Source organism: Clytia hemisphaerica, unplaced genomic scaffold (assembly GCF_902728285.1).
Source record: "Clytia hemisphaerica strain Z4C2 unplaced genomic scaffold, Clytia hemisphaerica genome assembly, whole genome shotgun sequence".
NCBI lineage: Eukaryota > Metazoa > Cnidaria > Hydrozoa > Leptothecata > Clytiidae > Clytia > Clytia hemisphaerica.
The window spans coordinates 265,845-292,495 of record NW_027104522.1 but is presented as its reverse complement, the minus strand read 5'-3'; the positions used below and the strand labels follow the sequence as shown (position 1 = coordinate 292,495).

The 26,651-nt window shown below is 35.8% G+C and overlaps 2 protein-coding genes across 2 annotated transcripts; both read left to right on the top strand.

Annotated features, from left to right (window-relative positions):
• Positions 1-4,330: 4,330 nt before the first annotated feature.
• On the top strand, positions 4,331-6,943 carry LOC136821951 (pre-mRNA-splicing factor ATP-dependent RNA helicase DHX16-like). The gene is made up of 2 exons (XM_067078171.1): positions 4,331-4,442; positions 5,278-6,943. The coding sequence occupies exons 1-2, from the start codon at positions 4,384-4,386 to the stop codon at positions 6,866-6,868; spliced, it is 1,650 nt and encodes a 549-aa protein (XP_066934272.1). The 5' UTR covers positions 4,331-4,383; the 3' UTR covers positions 6,869-6,943.
• Positions 6,944-7,652: 709 nt separating this feature from the next.
• On the top strand, positions 7,653-11,912 carry LOC136821972 (protoporphyrinogen oxidase-like). The gene is made up of 4 exons (XM_067078190.1): positions 7,653-7,933; positions 8,624-8,872; positions 9,202-9,346; positions 11,027-11,912. The coding sequence occupies exons 1-4, from the start codon at positions 7,691-7,693 to the stop codon at positions 11,833-11,835; spliced, it is 1,446 nt and encodes a 481-aa protein (XP_066934291.1). The 5' UTR covers positions 7,653-7,690; the 3' UTR covers positions 11,836-11,912.
• The last annotated feature ends 14,739 nt before the right edge of the window (positions 11,913-26,651 follow it).

Genomic DNA, 26,651 nt, shown 5'->3' with positions numbered 1-26,651 from the left:
TATGTATTTGCACTTTTGAGGACGATAGAGTAACTGAAGTGATTTGGAATAACTCACAGTTCTGACCTGCAAAATCGAGGACGGTAAAAGTGCTGATTTACCGCCGTCCTCATTTGGTCAGGATGCAGTCAAATTAGAATCTTACCGTCTCCGTCGCAGAAAAACACACATACATAAATTCGGTGTTTTTTCTTCAGGGGAAGTTGTTGAATGTTTTTGTCTCTTCTCGGGGCGGAGGATTGGAAAATTGCAGAATAATTCAAATTTCGTGTATATTTTTGTTCTTAAGGGCTAAACATTACACACTCCACTTAAATTTTTTCTAAGGCTCTGCTGCTCTTATTTCTTTGCCGTCCGTCTGTCCGTCCGTCCGTCTGTTACCAGCTGCCGGATTGGCAGATGATTCAAAATGGCAATGCCCAAAATGTGACGGAGTCTGATTTTCGGAACAAAAAATTTTCCGGCCGAAAATGCTGGAAATATCCCGGAAAAACTGTTTTTTTGGCACTTTCTCGAGATTTTATCATTAGTATTTTCTGATTTTTTGCTCAAAGATGCGTATTAACAATGCCCAAAACATGGCCTAGTCCGATTTTTAAGAACAATTTTTTCCCGACCGAAAATGCCGGAAATATGCCGGAAATCGCCGATTTTCTGGATTTTCATTGGACTTTTTCCTCATAATTGGTTGTTTTTTCATTCAAAAAAATTATTAATACAGTATAGCAATGCCCACCATCAAGTATGTTTCAATTTTCAATGAAATTGATTTTGGAAGCCGGAACTATTCAAAAATCGCCGGAACAACCTATTTTCGCCGGAAAGACAGTATTTCTTGAATTTCTCGAGCTGTACTTTATATTTATTTATGAAATTTTGCACACTGATGCAAAATGACAATACCTAAAATGTGACGGAGCCCGATTTTCGGAAAACATTTTTTTCCGGCCGAAAATGCCGGAAATATGCCGGAAAAACTGTTTTTTGGCATTTTCTCGAGATTTTATCATTAGTATTTTCTGATTTTTTGCACAAAGATGCGTATTAACAATGCCCAAAACATGGCCTAGTCCGATTTTTTAGAACAATTTTTTCCCGACCGAAAATGCCGGAAATTTTCCGGAAATCGCCGATTTTCTGGATTTTCATTGGACTTTTTCCTCATAATTGGTTGTTTTTTCATTCAAAAAAATTATTAATATAGCAATGCCCACCATCAAGTATGTTTCAATTTTCAATGAAATTGATTTTTAAAGCCGGAACTATTCAAAAATCGCCGGAACAACCTATTTTCGCCGGAAGGACAGTATTTCTTGAATTTCTCGAGCTGTACTTTGTATTTTTTTATGAAATTTTGCACACTGATGCAAAATGACAATATCTAAAATGTGACGGAGCCCGATTTTCGAAAAACATTTTTTTCCGGCCAAAAATGCCGGAAATATGCCAGAAAAACAGGTTTTATGACATTTTTTCGAATTTTCATCCTTATTTTTCTCTGATTTTTTTCAAAATGAAGCGTATTCGCAATGCTCTAAAAATGACCGAGTTCGATTTTTGAGAAAAGGTTTTTTTCCGGTCAAAAAAGCCGGAAATTTCCGTTTTTGCAGATTTTCATTGATTTTTTTCGTTTCATGTCTTTGTTTTTTTTCAAACAAAAACATCATTTATAAGAATGTCCACGATTAAGCACGGTTCAATTTTCAATGAAACTGATTTTGGTACAGGAACTTTCTAAAAATCGCCAGAACAGCCGAGGATCGCCGGATTCCATGAATTTCTCGAGTTGTTCTTGTATTATTCTGCCTTTTCATACTATTGTTCTCATTTTTCAATTGTCTTATTACATCAATCTTCAGGTAGGTCCGTTCAGCATGTAGCTTGTTTTATTTGTTTTGTATTTTTTTTTTTTTTTACAGATTTTTATTTTACTAAATTGAAACACTCAAACGTTGTAACAAAAAAGTCTCGGGAAAGGTGTATTGCTTTTCTCGCCCAACACGATGAGGGGCCCCTCCCCCCGATGAGCCCTATCAATATCAGCAGCAGAAATGTCTAAGTTCAAAGATCCACAACCTTTTAAACACATTTATCAGCGGACTCATCGTCAGCCAACTTTTCCATGCCATCAATTCTTAAGCAATTATCTCCTTGAATATTGCTCATGATGGTCATTTTGTTTGGTCATCTACAGACCTCGAAAGCACAGCATTCTTATCACATAAAAGATCGACTTTGTTTTTGAGTTCGGAAACTGACTTTTCTAGGAGTTCAATCTTATCTTCATGATGAATGCTATCTTCCACAAGAGAAAGAATTCTTTTTTCTTGTTCGTCAAGACGATTGTACTATTTTGTAAAGAGATTTTAATGTCAGCAATATCTTCTTTAGTAGCAAATTTCTTCCCAAACTCAAGTAGTTTCTGCTCTAAAATGTCTTCTTGCTTGGCAGCATCAGAAGAATTTCGTAGAACTCTACCTTGACTCATGATATTCCTCAAAAAATAGCAAGTAAAACAAACAACCAAATAATCAGCAAAAAAAACATATTTCAATCAAAGATAAGCAAAAAAAAAACAAGCCAAAAATTTCGAACGCCCCTCAAATCAAACACGCTTTATTGGCATGATCGTCCAGTTTCGTTGGTCAGGGTCGGATGAAAATAGTTTACACTCTATCGCAGAGATTTGGGAAAATGTCTCTAGAGTCTTAGCGGGAATTTGTTTGTTTAGTTTGATTTAAATATAACGGCCTAAAATGCCACTTGTTGAAAATAAATCTTCCTTGTAAATTTATTACTAGCTCCCTAAAAAACTGCGTGCGCCGCTAAGCGTTGATAGGTGTGTATTTGTACCACCCTGAATCCCATACACGCTCACGGCAAACGTCAAGTGTGAACGGACTCTGCGATGCCGGCTAAAACTAGTGTTTAAAAATTTGACTGTTATTTTACAAATTTCGTTATGTTTTCTAAAATTTCACCTCTAAAATTTATATCTCACTTCCATTTTTGAAGCCTTTGAAGACTTTTTCAGATTGAAGCCTGAAAATGTTCTTAACATGCTCTTATTTTCGCCATTTTGTTGGTATTTTTGTGCGTTTTTCTAAGAAATCGGGTGTTTTAGAGTCCCCAAAGTCTTAAAACGTTCTTACCTTGTTCTTAACATTTTGGCCATGGAAGCCTTATTATGTTCTTATATAGTTTGTTCTTATCAAATAAGTTGAAAATGATTGTCAACAACAACAAAGTGCTAACAAAAATTCAAAACTTCACTAGTTTGTTCCTATAAAAAAAATTGTACGTCTGTACGTAACATCAAAGATACATTAATGAGAAACAGTATTTCTTTATCAGGTTTCATGCTCTTCACAATTATTCAAAACTTCAAAACTTCAAAGATATACATTTTTTTATTTATTCTTTATTTATCGTTAGTACGAAACAAAGCAGTATACAAAAAGACTAATTAAAACCAACATGACAATCTAATATTTACTGCGGAATAGTAAATAATATTATCAAAATTAAAATATTAAAATCATTAAAATATTGAACACAGTTTGCAAGAACAATATATTTCTGCTTTCAAAATTTTGGTTTTAAAGCACTCTACTGAGTCTGATGTTTTAAAATCTCATTTGGCAGTCTATTCCAAGCCTGTCCTGCCCGATAATTGAAGGAATTCAAGCAAACGGTATTTTTTGGTAGTGGAAGTTTGATTTGAGCGCCTCTTCTGAGTTTTGGAGTATATGAGCATTTGGGGAATCCACATCCTCATCATCGTTTCCAGTATCACGCTGGATGATTTCAAAATGGTTCAAGTCCAATTTATTTCCAATATTGTTGACGCTCTCATAAACTTCCACTAGCATGAGTTTGAGATTTTGAGTATGAATTTATTTTTATGGGATAACATCAGTTTCTATACAAAACTTCCATTCTTTTTGCTCTTTTTACTATGTCTGAATTATCCATCTAGCAAGGGGCCTAAGTAGCACGTATCTCCTCTAATATGTTTTGATATAGGGGATGCGTATTGTCCACAATATTTCTGTCCCCACTTACCCCCGTCTTTTCTTTTTCCTATTTTGATTATGCGTCGTAGTAATACAACAACTTCTCTTTTTTTTTCAATGATTGGATGTGACGAAATTATGTAAATTCATACAACTTTTGGTTACCCCAGATTTGTGGTAACTCTCGGACGGGAATTTAATACACGATACGCATCCCCTATATCAAAATCAATTCTAGGGATGTGCACAGCCTAGCAAGGGCCCCGCAATATTTATTGATTTCAATATTCTTTCTGATTTTTTTTCACAGGTTGGATATAGCATCAGATTTGAAGATTGTAGTTCAGAGAAAACGATTGTTAAATACATGACTGATGGAATGTTGTTGAGAGAGTTCCTGGGTGAACCTGACCTCGAAAGCTACAGGTTTGATCTTATTTTATAGACACAATTGTGATGTTCATGACGTGAATGTTTTATTCCTTAAAAGACCGGATGTTTGCAACTGCAATCACCGCCCTAATATTTGGCACAGAAGGGAAATTCCCTCAAAACTTTAAAACCGCAAGTGAATTCTAAGTGCTTTAAAGTACGGTTAGAAAGTAAATTCTGAACTCCGAGTTTTAAAATTAGACTTAAGACTTAGCACCTTAGGGTTTCATGATCTAAAAGCTCAAAAACGTTCCAATATGGTTGAGAACATAGCCTGGAAGCCACTTAAGCCCTCCAAAATTGAAAAATCCAAGTGAACAAAATATTCTTTTGAGTTTTTAATTAGAATTCGTGTGGCTAAAGTTTAACTGTTCATTTGACTTTAACAACATGTGATATCCCTTTAAAAGGTATATAGAGACTTAATGAACAAAAGATTTAAAATGCTTATGTCAAAACCTCTTCAAACGTCACGTGATCTATTTTAGCCATTTGATTCGTCAAAAATTGTGACGTAACGTTCGAAAATCTATCCAGATCTATCCATTATCCATATAAACAGCCCCTGAATAATGCGACGCCGACACCGGCTTGTAGTACCCTTCAAGTTTACTTAATAGATCTTACAGTATCGGATTTTTTGATTTTTCTAAAAAAGCGATGCATTGTGGGATTGCTTCGGGAGTATTACAATAGAATTCCCTCGAGGAATTATTATTCTATTGTAATACTCCCGAAACAATCCCACAATGCATCGCTTTTTTAGAAAAATAAAAAAAAACGATAAGATCAATTGTTTTTATTTTATTTCATTATCCCATCCAAACAGCGTGATGATCATTGACGAAGCACATGAACGTACCCTTCACACCGATATTCTGTTCGGGTTGATCAAAGACATCGCCCGCTTCCGATCCGACATAAAACTCCTTATTTCAAGTGCCACGTTAGATGCAGAAAAATTCTCCAGTTTTTTCGATGATGCGCCAATCTTTCGTATCCCCGGTCGACGTTTTCCAGTAGATATTTTCTATACTAAAGCACCTGAAGCCGATTATTTAGACGCATGCGTAGTAACTGTTCTTCAAATTCATTTGACACAACCACTGGGTGACGTCTTAGTCTTTTTGAGCGGCCAGGAGGAAATCGAAACTTGTAACGAACTCTTACAAGAACGAGTTCGTAAACTGGGAACCAAAATTAAAGAGTTGCTCATACTCCCAATCTATGCAAACTTGCCTTCAGATATGCAAGCTAAGATCTTCGAACCCACTCCTCCTGGTGCACGTAAAGTTGTCATAGCAACCAATATCGCAGAAACATCACTCACCATCGACGGTATTGTTTACGTCATCGACCCTGGGTTTTGTAAACAAAAAAGTTACAACCCTCGTACCGGAATGGAATCTCTGGTGGTTACCCCCGTCTCGAAAGCTTCAGCCAATCAGCGTGCTGGGCGGGCAGGGCGTGTGGCAGCTGGTAAATGTTTCCGCCTCTTTACTGCTTGGGCGTATAACAACGAATTGGAAGAAAACACCATTCCAGAAATTCAGCGCACGAATCTTGGAAACGTTGTTCTGTTGTTAAAAAGTCTGGGTATCAATGATCTCATTAATTTCGATTTCATGGACCCGCCACCCGCGGAAACGCTCATTTTAGCTTTGGAGCAGTTGTATGCTTTAGGTGCTCTAAACCACAAAGGTGAATTGACCAAATTGGGCCGCAAAATGGCGGAACTTCCAGTTGACCCAATGATGAGTAAAATGATTCTAGCTTCGGAGAAATATAAATGTGTCGAACAAATTTTATCGATATCTGCCATGTTATCAGTTAATGCGTCAATATTTTACAGACCGAAAGATAAAATTGTTCACGCGGATAACGCCCGAAAGAATTTCTTCCGCCCGGGCGGTGACCATTTGACTTTATTAAATGTTTATGAGCAATGGGTAGAGAGTGGGTTCAGCACTCAATGGTGTTACGAAAATTTCATTCAATTCCGTTCGATGCGAAGGGCGCGTGACGTCAGAGACCAACTGGTAGGTTTGATGGAGCGAGTGGAAATCGAACTTACAAGTTCGCCGCACGATACCGTAGCGCCACGTAAAGCTATCACGGCCGGTTTCTTTTACCACACGGCGAAATTCGGACAAGGTGGTCAATATCGGACAATTAAACATCAACAAAGTGTGATGATGCATCCTAATAGTTCATTATTTGAAGAGCAACCAAGATGGGTTTTATATCATGAACTCGTCTTTACAAGTAAAGAATTCATGCGCTCCCTCATTGAGATTGACAATTCATGGTTACTGGAAGTAGCACCGCATTATTACAAAGCTAAAGAACTTGAAGATACTCAGAATCGCAAGATGCCAAAGAAACAAGGTGTTTCGAAATCTGAAGCAAGAGCTTTTTGATTGGAAGGCAGATTTTTGTGACTGCTAGAATATAATACTGTGACTTTTGAACTAAATGGATTTTTATATGATTATACCCACTTGTGGCTTGATAGCTATTTTATCTAATATTTTCCCTTTTAGCCAAAATGGTGACAAGAGTTTTTTATGAATGGTGTGATTCTTTGACGTGGTGCAATAGCGAGTTTATTTATCTGTATTTTTCTGTGACGGAGACGGTTAGCTTTTGATTTGACTAGATCCTGATTGACTGAGGAAGGCGGTAAATATGCACTCTTGCCGTCCTCGGTTTTGAAAGTCGGAACTGAGGGTTGTTCTTAATCAATGGTCCTCAAAACGGTAGATACATAAACTCGCTAGGTATTACTGGAAATACACGGGTATTCTTGGATCGTTCCGAACAAATTGAAAACGCTCGTATTATTCATGTGGTGGGACAAAAAAAAATTTATCAAGGTTAACTGCCGTCACAAAAGTTTTCTGATGCTTTGCTTTGGATAGTTTGCCTCTAAATGCACCTTTTTGACCGTAACCGCCAATTGCCGCGCCGTCATTTTTTGTCCGTTTTGCCATCCCAGTCTTTTTTTTTTGCACCTAAAGACAATAGAAAAAAGTGTAAAAAAGATTGAATCGAGTTTAGAGTGGCAAAACGGACAAAGAAATGCCCGCACGGCAATTGGCGGCTACAGTCAAAATGGTGTACTGTATTTTGTTCATCTTTACATTTAATCATTATTCTTTTATGACGGAACGAAATATCAATTCAATTCTTTTCCTTTCAAAGAAAGTTAAAAAAAAAAACAACGAAACAAAATAAAAAATATGTCATCATGGTTACCTATACCGTTCCGCGTTGTCATACTGGGCGGAGGATTATCTGGTCTGGCGGCCGCCCACACTGTTCTCAAACATGCTCAAGTACCGACGCAAGTGACCGTTATTGAGTCACAAAATCGGTTTGGAGGCTGGTTAGAAAGCACAAGATTCAATGATGGTACAGTATTTGAACATGGGCCAAGAAGTGGACGTTCTTATGGGAATGTGGCTTTGGATGCTCTGTCTCTGGTGAGTTTTACCACAATTTTCTGATCCTGTTAGCCTAATCTCCGAGCTATGTTATGAGGTTGCAGTTATCAACAAAAATACAAAATTCAATATACAAACAAGTATACTAAATAGGTTTTAATATAGACGATGCTATCGTTCGTTTAGAGGGTCAGTAAACGCGAGAAAATATATGCGCAGAGTCAGGGCGTCAGGGCGGTATAGTTTTGGAACACTGTAAACACCTCCGCCCCGAACTAAACTCGTTTTCAAATTTATCCCGCTTCCTAAAATTCCCTTTTTCAATGATAGACGGTAGGATCGTCTAGTTTTAATATAGATAAATAAATAAATAAATATTTCATTCAAATGTCTAAATCATTAGAGATAAGGCAAAGCCAACTGTGTCATCATCAACAGTTTTAATATCACCTCGGAAACCTATCGTTTGGCAAGTTAAAACATGCTGAGGGGTTTGTATTTCGCCACACATACAGTTGGGATTATTGCTCAGACCTATCCGATGCATAAAACTACCATATCAAAATTCAATAAGTTGTATCGAAGGAGTCATTATTATGAAGTTTCCATATCTTGAACATTGTATAGGGAAAGCTCATCTTTCGTGTAGCGTTTTGTTGTGTTTACTTTCATTTTGTTCTCGTTTTGTTTTTTTATACAATTTATTTTAAGTCTTTTCCATATTTTCAGCTCTCGGATATCGGCATTGACGACAAATTTATCGGTGTACCGAAAAGTAACGACGCCGCTTCACGAAGATATATTTATTACAATGGACAAATCTTAGAATTACCCAGAGGACTGGCACTAGCTAAAAAGTGGGGTCCACTCCCTAAGTCTTTACTCGGTTTGATGATACGTGAACCTTTTGTGAAGAAATCTGATTTGGATGATATGTCGGTCCATGAATTCTTCAGAAGAAGATTTAACTGCGAAGAGGTTTGTAGTTCCAACAGGATAAATATTTCATTGGGGCCCCATTTCATATTTTTGAAAATTTACTTAACCCCCCCCCCCCCTGATAGAAAAAGTATCAGGTATAAAAAATTTCACTAGAGTCCAGAGGTACCTGGGCAGAAAAGGGGCACTTGGGGCACAGCGGTACTTAGTTGTACCAGTGGTACTTAGTTGTTGTACCACTGTTGGGGGGGGGGGTAAGTGTAACTTTTAATGTTCATTTTTCAATCTAAGTGGTATAAACACTAATGTTATTCCCCAGCCCTCTTAGAACTCAAAAGAAATAATATGATACTTTGTATTCCTTACAGATCGCCGACTACCTTGCCGACCCATTATGTCACGGTATTTTCGGATGGGACTCCAAACAGTTGAGTTTGCGATCATGCTTTCCAATGCTGTTTGATTACGAGAAAAATTATGGATCGGTCGTTAAAGGTGCTCTTTTGTCCAAGGGTAAGTTTTCATTTATTCATAATATTCATGAGGTAATGTTCTCTACGGAAAAACCTCGCGTTTTAGCCAGTAATGGCAAATTTAAACTAGGCAAAAGTTGTATAAAATTTGCCATTACTGGCTAAAACCGGGGTCTTTCCGTAGAAAATATTACGTCATCAATATCATGAATTTGAAGCATCAAGCGTGGTAGAAAATATGTACGGTTAGGTCAAGGATTTATTATAGAGACTCTGGATAAACATTTTACTTTTTATTAATTTCATTTTAAAAAAGTTCTCTAGCTCTTTCTTTTTGTACCTTTGCAGGGAAAAAGTTTGATAGTACGGCTAGAATTGCTGATTGCATTTGTGAAATCTGGCGTGAGAGAAATATCCTTAGACAAGAAAAATCCGAATGCTTATAGAGTAACGAAATTTTCAATTGGGAATATCTTTCCAAAACTGTTGCCAGAAGAGCTAAAAGTAACATACTTTAGACTTGGGTGTCTTAGCTCCACTGTGATGTGAAAATCTTTCGGAGGCACGTGCTGGCAAAGTGGTTTTTTAAGGTTGAAGATTAAAACTTTCCGGTTTCAACATTTAATTTCTTATACATAACACGTCTTTTGTATCTTTCTCACAAATTAAAACGCCATAACGACATATAATTGGCAATTAGATAGAATCTGACTCTCACAGGAAAGTCTCCTTTGGGAGTTGGATGAGTGATTTTCGATAAAATATGCAATTAAAATGTTTCGAAAAATCATTTAATGAGGGAAGGAGAGTGAACAATTATATCATTACTGTGGATATAGCTAGAACTTGAGAAATCAGCAAAAATCAGGTACTTGTATCATGAAATGTCATGAAGGTAATACAGATATATTTCTTATTACCTCTATGCTTATCCAGTATATAATAATTCCTTGGTTAGGTCACGACTTGGTGTTTGTTGAGAAAGAATCGTTCCCTTTAAGACAATAGGGACCTTTAGCATCTAGGACGGCAGATTTATAGATTGTGCGCATATCTGGATGAGTTTTTGATTTAACAAAATATCCGAAAGATACTTGCAGTGTAATAAAAACCTTAATCGCACGATGGGTTATTTTTTCTTATTTGGCACGCCCTCAAAGAGAGCAATTAATCGTTGATTGCATCCTGTAGAGAGTAATTAATCGTTAATCACACTCTTCAATGCTGCGCCAATGTTTACAAAAATGATTTTAATGTTTTTTCTTACATTTCTAATGCATCGAACGTTTTAACTGCATTCGAAATTCATTTTTTGAGAACGAAAATCAATAAACAACAATAAAAGAAAGACACAGAGAGAAGAGAAAAATATAAAACTCTCAGTGTAATTTCTGTAATTTACTTTCCTAACTGGGAAAAAGTAGTGAAAGCCATTGTGCGATTAGCTCGTAATCACATAATAACTCGTACAATTCGAAATTGCACTTGTGATTTTTTTGTTTCGAATTTTCCTCGTCCTTTCGGACTCGGAAAATTAATAACAAAAAAATCACTCGTGCAATTATATTCGAATTGCACTCGTTATCATGTGATTACATATACTAATGATACTATTTGACACAAAATCCAAAAAATTATCTAAGCAACATTTTTTTTTTGCTTCTCAATTTTGAATTTTAATTCTTCGTTAAAGTCAAACTTATTTTTTTTCATTTGACAGGTAACAAGCCACCAATTAGTTCATTGTCAAATAAAGCCAAAGAACAACAATGGATGGCATGGTCGGTCAAAGGAGGCATGCAAACGTTGCCAGAATTATGGTCACAACATTTGATTGAGAAAGGCCTGCAATGTCATCTTAATACAGAGTGCAAGAAACTAAAGGTTGAATTCACTACGGATAGTCGTAAATTTCATATCGAGACAAACAATGGAACATTCGAGGCTGACCACGTGATCTCTACGCTTTCGGCTCCCGTACTTTTAGACATGATCGAAGATCAAACATTACGTCACCTGCTACAAGATATTCGGTATACTAATATGGCGGTCATGACTTTACAATATAGCGGAGAAAAAATTCCGCATAGTGGGTTTGGATATTTAGTGCCGTCTAAAGAAAAACTGGATATTTTAGGAGTGACTTTCGATTCGCATATCTTTCCAGAGCATGCGTTAGAAAATAGTTCAACTGTGACGGTCATGGCTGGTGGGCCTCGTTTCCATGAACTTTTTGGTGAAAAGGCAGACGAAAATACGGCGACGGAAATAGCCGTTCGTTCTGTTCGCGATACGTTGAATTTCAAAAGTGAGCCAATCAAAAATGTGACAAAAATGCATCGACACTGTATACCGCAATACCATGTCGGTCATTACAAAACAGCTGAAAATATCCAGAACTATTTATTGGAACAAAACTTACCGCTAAGCATCATGGGTAACATGTGGGGAGGTCCGGGCGTGAATGACGTCATCGTGAATGCAAGAAATAACACGATGACGTGGTTGACCAATAATCATCTTTGCTGAAAATTTATTTGTAGGGATTTAATTTTAATTTACGCTGAATCTTTTGCCTTTTTTGTGTCTACATATGTTCGAATATTTTAAAGATTTTCTTTTTACATAAGTGGTTCCGTTTTATATCAGACACATATTTCATATCAGGACAGTGTCTTGCTAATTGTTATATTATGCTGATATATTATTATTATTATTATTATTAAAAAAAATGAATATTACAGGTTGTAGGCACTCAGTGGGCCTCTAAACCGATCTCAATTTACAAATTTCGTGTAACGAATTTCTTTGGATGGCTTTTCCATGCTTCTTTCAACTTTTCTTTGAAGCCTTTTATGGAAACAGCAGCTACCACCTCAGACGGCAATTTAATCCACGTATGGATGGTTCTGTAGTAGAACGACTTTGTTTGCAGGCCGAGGAATCCATCACTTGCAAAGTTCGGCTGGAGTTCATCTTTATGTTGTCGATTCGGACGTGGTCGATGGGTAGTTTTCTTTGGAATCGTAGCTTTATCGTAGAAGTGAAGATGCTTATAGACCTGCACCATATCACAAAAAGTTCTACGAAACTCTAGTGTTGGTAATTGTAAGCTTCGTAGTCTATCCTCATAAGAGAGATTTTTGTAAAGTTTGACAGCCTTGTCGCACGTCTCTGCACTCCTTCCAATAGGTTGCCGTGTTTCCTTAGTTTCGGTGACCAGACTGATTGTGCATATTCAAGATGCGGTCGAACGAAAGTACAGTACAAAGTATGAAAAATCTGTGGGCTAAGGTTTTGGAAGCCACGGTTAATAACTCCAAGCATCGAATTGGCCTTGTTGACTTGCTTAGAGATATGTTCCTCGAAACTCAACTCTGCATCAATAACAACACCAAGATCTTTCTCTATGAAAACGTGTTCCAGTTGATTTCCATTTAGAGTATATGGACGTGCATGTTTAATGTTTGTAAACTTTCCAATTGTAAGTACATGGCACTTGTCTGGATGGAACTGAAGCAACCAGTCTTTAGACCATTTCTCCAGCTCCTCAATATCTTTTTGTATGACAAGAGAGTCATCGATGGAGTCAACTTCTTTAAATATCTTTGTATCATCAGCAAAGAGTAGTATGGATGAGATGATTTTATCAGGCAGATCGTTGATATATAAAACAAAAAGTAGCGGCCCAAGTACACTACCCTGTGGTATTCCACTTACTACATCATTTGTTGTTGATTTTGACTGATTCACTTTTACCTGTTGTTTACGTCCGTTAAGGAATGCTCTTATCCAATCAAGTGTCGGTCCTTTGAGTCCATATCCCATTAGTTTTTTGCACAATCGACGGTGTGGCACGGTATCAAATGCCTTTGCAAAATCGAAATAGATACAATCTACCACTTTTCCTTCTGAGGTACTTTCACAGCATCTATCGATGTATGTTAGCAGTTGGGTAACTGTCGAGCGTTTGCTAATGAAACCATATTGTTTATTTGAAAGGAGTTCCAGGTCGTCGAGATGCTGTGTAATGTGCGCTCGTAGAATTGTTTCCATCAGCTTACAAACGATCGATGTTAAACTTACAGGTCGGTAGTTAACAGCCAAATTTTGTGCTCCTTTGCTCTTATAAATTGGAGTTACATATGCTAATTTCCATTCTTCCGGTAGGACTCCCGTCGATAACGATTCGATCATTAAAAGTGCAAGAGGTTCTGCGATATAGTCTACAAGTTCTTTTAACATTTTTGGGTGCATTTCATCTGGACCAAACGATTTGTTGTCATCAAGTTTCAGTATAGATTTGTAAACAAGATCTTTTGTTATTGGTATTCTTTTGATGACGCGATCAGTGCGGGACTGGAATTCCGGTAGTTCTCCTTCGGGTTCTTTTGTGAAGACACTACAGAATTGTTTCTGCAGGATGCCTGCTTTTTCATGGTCTTCATGTTTTAAAAATAAAATGTCATTTGGTGTTTCGAGCAGGGATGAAACCCCACTTGCAGATTTTAGTTTACTTCGGACATGTGACCAGAAGATCTTTGGTTTACTTTTCGACTTGTCGCAGATACCTTTTTCGTATGACCTTCGAGCTTGTGTTATCTTTCGGTTCACTCTGTTCCGTGATATTACATAGTTTGTACGGTTCCTAGCTTTTTCTTCCGGGTCTTTAGACTTTAACCAGAGCCTATGAAGTTGTCGTTTTTGTTTTATATCATTCTGGACCTCTTTTTTGATTGGTATAGCTCCCTTGAGTTTCCAGCTTTGATTATCAATATATTTTATTGGAATAAACTGGCTTCTCAGATCAAGAACTTTTCCTTTAAAGATTGTCCACATATCTGTTACTGATTTTCCTCTCAATTCGTTGATCAAATTTTTCGACCATTCTCCATCATTCAGGTGTTGTTTCATCTTTGTGTAGTCACCGGTTTCATAACTGTATCTTTTCGAATTGGGTTTGCGTTGAGTGTAGCAATCAAACGTAAATACCAATATGCTATGGTCGCTCTTCCCAAGGGGGCTCAGGTACTGAAGGTCGCTTACTTGATTTTGTTCATGAGTAAGTATTAAGTCTATCGTTGAAGGTTCGTCTGTTCCTCTGCATCGCGTTGGTTCATCAACAAGTTGATAGAAAAACGCGTCTCTGAGAGCGTCCAAAAACTTTTCTTCCTTACTTTCCTCAGAGTGTGACGTTGTCCAGTTATCCCAGTTTATGGTTGGATAGTTCATATCACCTAAGAGACATTTATGAGTGTATCTCTTCTCGGAAGCAATAGAGGCAATAGATTTGATCAGCTCGTTGAGTTTATCGTTGTTTTCTTCTGAATGATTGTTGTTTGTTGGACTACGGTAAAGGCATCCAAAAACTAACACATCCCTGCCGCAAAGTCGAATTTCGATTATGCCTGATTCATCAAATTCTGTCGCCGATTTTACACCAACTATAAGATGCTTGATCGAGTTGTGAGCTAATATAATGATCCCGCCGCGTCCTTTTTTTGATGTTATATTTTCATGGTTCACCAGCTTATACTCTTCAAATTCGTATTCATGAGGTTCTCTCAGTGCACCAACCTTTGATTTAACTTCACAAATTGCAATCAAGTGTGGTTTTACATTTCGTGATTGCATTTTTAATTCTCCCAATTTTTCAGATGTTAGTTGGTCTGCATTGGTATACATGATTTTTATATTCTTCGCAGTTATTGTATTATCTTGTGTTTTTTTTTTGGGTTTTATTTCTTTCGTTATTTTCGTATTTTTTCTTACATTCTTTGGTGGAAATTAATCTTGTCGTTGGTTGTTGACCTTCTTGAGGCGGAATCCGTTTTTTGAGGAGCAAAAGCAAATATAAGCAAAATATTAGTCTAGCAAGCTAGACGACTAATTCAGACATATTAGAAATAAAGCAAAAAAGTAAATTTTAGTCATTTAGTTTATACAAACTAAATCCCGTATCATTATTTGTGTTTATTATTATTATTACATGCATTATAAACGACTCCAGTCTAGCAAAATATAAGCAAAAAATTTTTTTCTTTTCCTCTTGCTGACCAATCTTGCTCCACGTCCGTGTCTCAATCCAATGTTAAAAAGCTTGTAAATTAAAAGTGATGAGTAAGCAAATGATATCACTCTCATTTAAAAAGAAAACCTTTAAGTATGTTATGGAGCATGTTCAAATTTATATGTCTTACATAATAGATTCTTTAAAAAAGCTTGGTGAATTATTTAATAGCGAGGTTAAGTAAATCGGTAAAATCCACGACGACGGACGAAAAATGTAACAGACTAGCGAGTTACAACCAATCAGATTTCGTATTTGACTAGCCTATGTCAATTTTCGTCTGTCGTCGTGATTTTTCTTGTATACTTAACCTCAGTAATGTCGAACGAATGTAGAATTCATAATTTTGCGATGAAGAAAGGGTTTCCTTAAGCTTTCGTTCGCGCCATGGCACTTTTCTACAGGCTAACCACAAAGACTTACCCTGATTTCATTTGAAATTTAAAATTAAAAATAAAAAAATATTGTCTTTAAAGTCGATTTTAAGATACTTACTTCAGATAATTTCAATGATTTTTTTTCAAATTTCATAGTCTTGTATTTATTTTTTAAGGTTTTAATTTTTTTTTAATCGGAGAAAACGTCTTTGTTTTGTCAAAAATTTTGCCCGATACTCTTCATGGTCTTAATTTACCTGTTTTCTTTTGATTAACTTGATTGTCTATTTAAGGTCCCGAAAATATTTTTTGGACAAATTTCAAATATTTTCAAAAAAAAAACTGAAATAGAAATAGGTATTATACCCATTGATTCATCCAGTCGTACTGATATATGGATATCCAGTCGTCTTAATAACAGGTGATATTATCAAAATGTACTTGTATTTGGTGTAGCATATACAGTTGACTCTCTAATTAGACCTTCGAGCGACAAAAAAACTTTCCTCGAATTAGACAAAGATTCGAATTACAGAGACTATTTTGTACTACTTTCTAGCTGAGGGGACCCTAGATAGGCAACTTTAAGGTTTCTCCAGCAAAAAAAAATGAAGACAAAATTTGACTTTTTAAATTTTGTGCCGATGGATAGGATCTAGCATTTTAATTGTTTTCGGAGCACAAGATCAAAAAAAGTAGGCGGCAAACGCTTTTTCGCATCTCTCAAACCAGTGAAATTGCTTGTTGTCACGTACTCTTAGGTGCCAAATAAACGGGGGGGGGGGTTCGAATAAACGAGGGGGGGTGGAAAATTTTCAAAATTTTAATAAACGGGGGGGGACCTAATTGCCGGGGGGGTTGGAAATTGTACTTCTGAAAACCCAAAAATAAGGTAAATATAGGCTAAAATCAGGCTATTTAGAGCAAATTAAGGGACCTTCTCTTTGACAGCTTAAAATATTCTTGAAAATTAATAAACGGGGGGGTCCTAATAAGTTCCGGGGGGGGGCTAGAAAATTTTCGAAAAATTAACAAGCGGGGGGGGGGCGTTTATTTGGCACCTAAGAGTAATTTCTTTGGTAGGAAATCCTACCAAAAATTGCTTCACTTTTCGATAAAGGCCGCTCATCTAGCCTTTCGGGCTTAACAGATCTGTGGATATGACCAAATATTTTAGTTCGAACATGGTTCGAATTATAGAAAGATTTGAATAGAAGAGGTTCGAATTAGTGAGTGTTGCCTGTACTATAAACCTTCCCAACGTCAGATAAATTTAATTTATCTCAGGATATCTCCCCTCGCTCGTGTCGTAGGTGGTCCTAAGTTGATTTATTCTGCTTTATTTGCCCTCTTTACCTTAGTTGAGCTAGATATTGAAACTCTTGGGAAACGAAGCCCAAAACGCGTGACCAACGCAGTTTTCACACTAACGGCAAATTGAAAGTAAGACCCATTGCCAGATTTAAGGGCTCTGACCATAGTCCAAAAATTGATTTTGGTATTTGAACATAAAAGTTATGTTTCAGGTTCCTTAACACTTTTAACAAAGAATTGCCTTTATAAATTGCTTTTTAATCGAATCCCTTAAGAGTAATTAAGAATTTAATTGCAAAAATGACGTTATGAACTTTAAAAAGATGTTAATAATATGTTGCATCACCCTCTTTTACAAAAAGTGCTTACTCAGGCATTTTAAGGCCTGTCCAAATTTTCCGTAATTTTTAAACACCAATAGCACTCGCCAAGAGGTGTTCATTCATACCTTTTTGGAAGCGTATTAGGGTGTAGAATATGAGAAGTGCTGTTCGATAATTGTTTTGTTTGACTAAATAAAGATAAATGTATAAATAATGCAAAAAATGTAAAAATGCTGACGTCAGCAAAACTTATTTCTTAAATAACTTTTGATTGGCTTAATTCTAGATGCTGAAATTTTGCAGAATGCAAATGAAAAGCACATTTTGGATCAAAGTTTTTTTTAGAAATTCGATGACATCATCAGAAATAAGTAAAAAAGGCATTTTTGCAAAAATATACTGACGTCAGCAAAATTTCAAAATATTTTTTGATTTAAAATGTGCCTATTCATAAAATCCTACTTTGGTTAAAGTTTCAGCATCTAAAGTTAAGCCAATCAAAAGTTATTCAAAAAATAATTCTTGCTGACGTCAGCATTTTTACGTTCTTTGCAATATTTATTCATATATCTTTATTTAGGCAAGCAAAACAATTATTGAACAGCACTTTTCATATTCTACACCCTAATACGCTTCCAAAAAGGTATGAATGAACACCTCTTGGCGAGTGCTATTGGTGTTTAGAAATTACAGAAAATTTGGACATGCCTTAAAATGCCTGAGTAGTTTTAATGGGTAATTAACTTTTTTGTTTCAAAATTTATTTACCCTGTCTGCAAAGAATTGAACTATTTTAAATTTTGCGGAAAATTTTTCTAAAAAGATGTGTCAAAAGTTATGACTGTTTTTTTAAGCAAAATCCAGATGAAAAATTGATGAAAAACCACTATTTTGAAGATTTCGAGACAAAGAAGCATTTACAAAAATTTTTCGCAAAAATTTTTATTGTTCGGTAAAAGATGCACCATCTACTGCGAAAAATTTTTCAAAATGTTTTTTCTTCGCCGAAACTAAGCTCTTCAAAGTTGAAATACTTTTCCTCGCAAAAGTCTTCATTTACTTCTTCGTCAAATTTTTTCAATGCAATTTTTTGAATTTTCAGATTCAGGAATAGTTTGTCTAACAGAAAATGTATAACATGCCATAATTTTGTTGGTTACATCAGTCAGAAAACACATTTTAAACACGGCAATTATGAAAAATTCACTATGGTCAGAGCCCTTAAAACAATATGCCGTTTACAAGCAGAGAAAGGGCTAGATTCGATCCGCCATTCTAAATACGGTGCAAATCTTAAGCTTCACTTTTTCTTGCTTGAGAAAGGTAGAAGATTCCTCTCTAGCCCATTCCGTGCTTTAAACTCGATGATTGCATTACGGCATTACAGATGCCAGCTGCTGCCGAATCACGTAAACCATGATACTCAGCCAAATTGTATCTCACGTTTATCGCTTCGTAGTAATCTCTGTGCGCATTGTCTGTTTGATTAAAAAAAAATCCCGTACGGAAACCTCTACGATGAAATATGATTTATAAATCAATAACACTCCATCACACCATCACAGCGGTCGGTTTAACAAAATCTCGAATCAGATAATAACAACAAACTCTCTTCTACGGCAAAGAGTGAATTTTGAAATTTGCATTATCAGACGATGAAGTACACGTTTTTTTTATAAGAGCATAAGGCTTCGATGGCCAAAATGTTAAGAACAAGTTAAGAATTTTTTAAGGCTTCGCGGACTCTAAAACACCCAATTTCTTAGGAAAATGAACAAAAATACTCAAAAAATGGCGAAAATAAAAAACATGTTAAGAACATTTTTAGGCTTAAAACTCAAAAAGTTAAGAACATCTAATGACTTCAAAAATTTTGTATGTTCTTATAAAAAAACGTGTCTTTTGTCGATCAAAATTTTCCCAGTAAACCCCTCAAAACAAAAACCGTAAATGATCACCTATCAAAATTCATTTAGCGGTTAGTCCATCTCGAATACTTTTTTATAAGAACTAGCCGTACTGACGTCGTCCGACACGACTCTGCATTTATTTTATAAACATACAAATATGAACCATTATTCTAGAGTCTATTTGACAAGAAAATTCGTGAGAAATGATAAAATTCAGGTACCGTAATTGTTGTTACGCATTACTAAAAAGCTCGCATCGCGTAAATGGAAAACGAATATCGTGCCTTCAGTGTTTACAAAAAAACAAACTAAAGAAGGTATTTGTTTATGAGAGAAAGAATGCGAACGTCGGAAAAGTACTATCATTTTGGAATCAAAGAAAGCTGTGTGTGTGTATAGAGAGCATGAATGTACATGCAAAAGATTTTTGATTGCATTTATTATGACTCTCAACTCTCAACTCTCAGATATGTAAAACAGTGTTTGTAATATAGTTAGCCTAGTTAACTAAGCCCGTATTCACAAGGCTTATGGCACTATAGCGTTTTCGGCGCTTGTTAAAGATTTTTCATATTTACGGATTTTAAGTTTGTCTTGTAGTTAAACAATTACAACTTACCATCAGATTTATCCAGGTGACTGAATCAAACTAGCTTAGATTTCTAGGCTTTAAACAGTATCAAGTACATGAATTTTATCAGAGATGACCTTTAATATTCATGACCCAGTTTTTGAAAACATCAGGATTAGACTGGCACGCCAGTCGGGCTGGAACGGTATCACACGGGAAAAGTGAGAGTAGGAGTTAGTAAGCGTAAAAAGAAATTTTTCTCGGCGGCAAGGGGTAAGTAGAACCCCTGGCCCACCTCTCTGGCCCGGGCTATATGGCCTACTCAATGGCCTACCTTTGGTCCACCTTCAAAGTCTTCAAAAGAAAAAATTATTTTTCATAAACTGGAACCCATACAGTTTGATCCAAGTTGGTCAGAACACCTTTTAATAGCACTTTCGATTTGAATCTGAATATGACGCTGCGAATCTGAATATGACGCTACCAATCTAACGCTAAGCTCATTTTGGTCGATCATTGATCTGAATTTCGACCTCGTGTAGGCGCTTTATGATTGGTTAAGATAGATTCAGATTAGCCAATGAAATTCATATATCACATGCAAGCGCGAGAAATTAAAAGGTATAAAATACTGACGGGATACTGACTCAAGACTTTATGATAGTTATTATAAAATTTGACCTTCCATAAAGTTTTAAGAGCTTTTGAAGCATTTTTATTACAAAATAAATTGATTAAAGCTATTAGCAAATTGAAAAAAAGAAGTTTACCAGCTTTTGAAGGTGGCCCAAAGGGTAGGCCATGGAGTAGGCCATATGGCCTGGGCCAGAAAGGTGGGCCAGGTTTTCTACTTACCCGGCGGCAAGGGCTGAAATCAGCAGCCTCTCGTCAACTTCGACAGGTACGAGCCGGGAAGTATCTTATCCATTTGGTGGACTAACTTTCTTGGGGTTTTCCTTGTTCCTTATGGTAATTAGAATATTTTAAGCTTCTGGGCGACCGGGATTTCTCACCTGGGTATCCATACATAATGGCGGTTTTTTGTCATGTGACCCCTGTAGGCAAAACTGAAAATTCTTCCAACCCAAATATAGGCTTATCATATATCAATCGATCGGAAATTTGATACTTATTAATTATGAGATACAAAGTTGGGTCTGAAAACTTTCCGATCTCGGGATATAAATCACTTTCGTTTTCTCAGGTTTGGCTGCAGTTGTAGGCGGGCTTTCATGGAGTGATGCAAAACTTTTATTAATATCTCAAGAAATATGCTTTAAAACATATCAAAACTTTATGTGCTCTTAGAAAAGGCATTAAAAATAGTTTTCGCAAATTTTCAATAAGTTTGCAGTAAAAATGTGTATTTTCTTACAATTTCCTTACCTTACCCTTTTCTCTCAAAATTTGCCTTTTTCTCTGAAATGAATGAGTAAAATGATTCTTAATAAGGTTTAGAGCCACTCGATTCTTTATATTATACTCAGAGAGGTACTTGGGGAATATATAAGGGCTAAATGTGTCTGGTCAGCACTTTATAAGCATGTTTTTTTTGGTAAGATTTGATCCCAAAAACGGTGAAATTTCCAAGCTATTACTCAAAGATTTGACAAAGTCTCTCATTGTATCTCGACATTAAACAAAGTTTAACCTTATTCCTTAGTTTGACACATGCAAAGAATTAAGAATACATGTAAATCGTTGTGTGTATTTTACAGACCAGAATTAAGTGCTTCTTAGTGGTTATATTGCCCTAAAATGTTTAGACTTACCACGGAAAAACCCGACCTGGAGAATTTTACTGAGAATAATCCGTCAAAATCCTCTAATTCCTATATCTTTATTATTCATGCATGTAACGAGAAATTTGTGTAGCCTGTCTTTGAGACTTCGAGAAGTGCTTAAAACTTCCAGAACTGCGTAGCTACCAAAGCATAAAATTTTGATGAAATTAGTCTGGCGTGGATCTCACTAAGCCTGGATAACCTTGTATGCGCGAGACGTCAGACTTTGAATTATTTTTCAAAAAAAGAACAAAGCCCGAAAGTTTTTATTTCTTGCATGCTTGCTAGACACTAGCACAGATTTGTCACACAGTCGCTGAACGGCCTGTAGAGTTTCTGTCCACCCAACGACCCTCAAGTGGTATGGGTTAGTCCTAGAAAAGTAGCATTTACGTTCATTAAGTGAAACACAGCACCGAGTAGGAGTTAGTCCTGATCTCCTAGACGACGGTCAATACTTGGTACACTACTGCGCCTTCACATGGGATAAATCATAACTGGACGTCTATCTTCCATTGTGTTTTTGAAGTGAGCTTCGTTGCCGCCTACATTTTAAAATTGGTATAAAAAATCCGACAATATATTATGTCACAATGCTATTTCTTTGGATTACAGATAAAATGATTGATAGATAGCTTGATAGCTTGAAAATCTATACTTTAATCGTAGAAATTTTAGGGAGACTAATTTTTGCGAGTCAGGAAAATTTTTTTGGATTTATTTTACTGAATCACGATTTCAAAAAATTTCGTGTAGATAAATTTTACTACTCGTTTGACAAAAATTTTGCGTGGATTAGTTTTGGCGAGGGCAATGATTTTGGAGAAAAAATCAATGCACAAAATGTTTCCCTAAAAAAAGTTTCATCCTTTTCAATGCATTCACATGTCTTTGTAACACATTTCTTGACTGAGAACGGATAAACTCGGAAATTTACGCCCCCATCCCCGGTTACTAGTTTTCGAAACATTATGAAAATGATAAAAAATGAAAGAAAAACATACTGAATTTTTATTTTAGCGTATCAGCTTTTCGAAAAATTTCGCGCGGATAAATTTTAGCGATCTGTCGATTCGGCGTGTTTTAGCGAGATTTATTTCAGCGAAAATAGGGAAAACTAGCTAAAACGCTAAAATTAGTCTCGCTAAAATTTCTACGATTATAATATATTAATACGCTAAAACGTGTGTGTTTACAACGTTTTGTAAAAGGTTTTCGAAAATCTAGCTCTACAAAGCCTCCTCTTCATGACGTTGAACTTTTTTCTCCTTTCTTTTATAAAATCAATCGGCAGCTATCTTTCTTCCATTTGGGTCTTTTAGATTTATAGCGATTTGCTGGATTGGGACACGGAGCGTGCGACGCTGCGCATACGGCTAGTTACTCTTAAGGGCTCTGACCATAGTGAATTTTTCATAATTGCCGTGTTTAAAATGTGTTTTCTGACTGATGTAACCAACAAAACTATGGCATGTAATACATTTTCTGTTAGACAAACTATTCCTGAATCTGAAAATTCAAAAATTGCATTGAAAAAATTTGATGAAGAAGAAAATGAAGACTTTTGTGAGAAAGAGTATTTCAACTTTGAAGAGCTTAGTTTCGGCGAAGAAAAAACATTTTGAAAAATTTTTCGCAGTAGATGGTGTATCTTTTACCGAACAATAAAAATTTTTGCGGAAAATTTTTGTAAATGCTTCTTTGTCTCGAAATCTTCAAAATAGTAGTTTTTCATCAATTTTTTATCTGGATTTTGCTTAAAAAAACAGTCATAACTTTTGACACATCTTTTTAGAAAAATTTTCCGCAAAAGTTAAAATAGTTCAATTCTTTGCGGCCAGTGTAAAGAAATTTTGAAACAAAAAAGTTAATTACCCATTAAAACTAAGCATTTTTTGTAAAAGAGGGTGATGCAACATATTATTAACATCTTTTTAAAGTTCATAACGTCATTTTTGCAATTAAATTCTTAATTACTCTTAAGGGATTCGATTAAAAACCAATTTATAAAGGCAATTCTTTGTTAAAAGTGTTAAGGAACCTGAAATATAACTTTTTATGTTCAAATACCAAAATTAATTTTTGGACTATGGTCAGAGCCCTTAAGTCACAAAATGATCATTTTCAAATTTTTTATACGCTGAAATAGAGAGTTTCAACTGCGTGTATACTTTTGAATCACTTTTGTCATTCCAATTAGTTTTTTTATTGACTTGAAAAAAGTGCCAAAGTTGAGAGCCTGTGCCATAAGAATATCATAATTTGAATCCTATACTCTCGATCCTATATACTCAATATTATTTTCATATTTTTTAGTCAAAATTTAGAAATATTAGTCGTAGTTTTGACAAATGACGATGATTTCACATCTGTTATCTTTGTTATGATATAGATAAAAGACTTGAGAAGAGTAGAACAACAGAGACTTCTGTCGAAGTTTTGACGTTGTTAGCAAGGTATTCCCAAGGTAGATCATCAAAATTTATTGTTTCATTCTATGTTTTAACGAGGCGGCTACGAAGGTAGCAGTGCTTTCTACGAAATACGAAGGAGAAAGATGATGTTCAGTCGTTCATATGTTTATGTTCTGATGAAGCCACAGAAACCAGATGATTAAAAATAAAACCTTAAAACCTCATGAGGGGAAAGGAAAATGGAATCACCATCAGCAAGCCATGTCCGAAACAAATACGACTTTTAAAATCAAGATTTATATACTTAGATTTTTGTGAGAAAACGAGGATAATTTTGACATGTAGCTTAAGAGGAAAAGGCAAGCATTATTTTATGTGGCAATAATAACTTCTTGAAAGCGCTTTTAGTTAAAATTTCTAGAGTCTGGCTTCTTCAACTAGCTGAAGGTGTTGTGTTGCATTCATGTAGTTAAAGCGGATATACAATGATGCATTGGACCATTATACGCCTCTTATAATTGTAACAGTAACGAGCATAGCCCCGAGCAGGTTCACAAATATAGCTCTATCACTAGGCTTCCATTACAATGGCCTAGGCTTATCGCCTCTAGAAGCCATATTATGCCAAATTTTTGTGGCCCTACAGACAACACAGATTCTAAGCCCTCTAAATCTCGTTACATGCATGAATAATAAAGATAAAGGAATTGGCGCATTTCGACGGATTAAACTCAGTAAGTTCGGGTATTTCTGTAGTAATCCTAAGCGTTTTAGGACAAGACAAGCTCCTAGAAGCACTTAAATCTGGTCAGTAAAATACACACTGTAACGATTTACATTATTCATAATTCTTTGCATTAATCAATCTAAAGAACAGACGGGTCTCGTTTAATGTTAAGATGCTAATGAGAGAATTTTTCATTAATTGCTCTTTTGTTGCTAAGTACCCCTCTGAGTGAGATTACGAAGAAGTGATTGACTCTAAACCCTGTTGGGAAACATTTCACTCATTCATTTCAGAGAAAAAGGCAAATTTTGAGAGAAAAGGGTAAGGTAAGAAAATTGTACTCTGGTCTGTAAAATACACAATTTTACTGCAAACTTATTGAAAATTTGCACAAACAATTTTTAATGCCTTTTCTAAGAGCACATAAAGTTTTGATATGTTTAAAAGCATATTTCTTGAGATATGACTAAAAGAATTGCCTCACTCCATGAAAGCCCGCCTACAACTGCAGCCAAATCTGAGAAAACGAAAGTGATTTATATCCCGAGATAGGAAAGTTTTCAGACCCAACTTTGTATCTCATAATTAATCAGTATCAAATTTCCGATCGATTGATATATGATAAGCCTATATTTGGGTTGGAAGAATTTTCAGTTTTGGCTACAGGGGTCACATGACCAAAAATCCGCCATTATGGATACCCAGGTGAGAAATCCAGGTGGCCCAGAAGCTTAAAATATTCTTATTACCATAAGGAACAAGAAAAACTCCAAGAAAGTTAGTCCACCAAATGGATAAGATACTTTCCGGCTTGTACCTGTCCGATAGCGTACCGTGCTGAATCTATAAATAGATTTTATTTTTGAAATATTAATCATTACTCTCGATGTGTTTGTTAGCCTGGATATCCAAGCTCAAAATTTTAATCATGGACAAAAGGTTTGTAGACTTCTGCAATATTTGCAAAATACTTCAATATCGATCCAAAACAAGTTCCCAAGAGGTTCTGGGTGCTTTCCAAACCCATTCAAAGCTGTTCAAAGTCTTTGAAAGTCACCCACTGCAGTCTAACCACAAGGGCTTGATAAACTGGCTTACACCAGTATCAAAACGCTGATTTTTTGCTTGTGGTTGCCTCAAAAGCAATTCAAAAGCAATGCAACGACTTCGAAAGTGTTTTTTTTTAACTTCCCTCCTTTTTCAGACGCATTGAAGAGTCATTTTGCTCTATTTCTCACCATTTTTCACTGAAATTTCATTTGTCTACAACCTTTTGTCCATGATTGTTGGTTCACCTAGAAATCAGGTGAACCCCTGTTGACAGATTTTCCTTCATGAATCCCATGGCTGCAAATAAATATAGAAAGACAGACAGGAGATGAATTTGTCGGTAATTGGTCGGTCGTTAAAGTCTTTTGATTTCTTTTATGTAATAAATCAAAAGAAATTCTAGGCTCGCCCGATGAAATAGGACTTTTTAGTAGAACTCAAGTTTGCTCTGAACATTCTTACTATCAGCATCGAAGATTTCCAGCCTTCTAATATACGAGAATAAAATAAAATTTAGCTCCACGAAATAAGTTTGCGTTCAATTTTGTCATCCATTAAATTTTGTTTGAAAAGATATTTTCTCAAGCCAGAAAATGAAAAGTTCTTTATAAGCACACACAATTTCAGACCCAATTTGTAGACAAAAAGTCGCTGGAGAATTTTGGAGGTAAGTAATAAGCAATAGAGTTCACCTTGAAGAAAATGTTGATCGAAAAATCTTGTCATTTGATGAAGGATTGCAAAGTTTACAGGCCCTTTTTTAATCCAAATATTTTCTTACACCAATGTCAGAAACAATGAATCT

Excerpts from the sequence above, each read along its gene's own strand:
- LOC136821951 (XM_067078171.1), top strand. The coding sequence starts at position 4,384 with ATGACTGATGGAATGTTGTTGAGAGAGTTCCTGGGTGAACCTGACCTC. Across the intron at positions 4,443-5,277 it reads CCTGACCTCGAAAGCTACAG|CGTGATGATCATTGACGAAG; the intron begins GTTTGATCTTAT and ends CCATCCAAACAG.
- LOC136821972 (XM_067078190.1), top strand. The coding sequence starts at position 7,691 with ATGTCATCATGGTTACCTATACCGTTCCGCGTTGTCATACTGGGCGGA. Across the intron at positions 7,934-8,623 it reads CTTTGGATGCTCTGTCTCTG|CTCTCGGATATCGGCATTGA; the intron begins GTGAGTTTTACC and ends CCATATTTTCAG. Across the intron at positions 9,347-11,026 it reads AGGTGCTCTTTTGTCCAAGG|GTAACAAGCCACCAATTAGT; the intron begins GTAAGTTTTCAT and ends TTCATTTGACAG.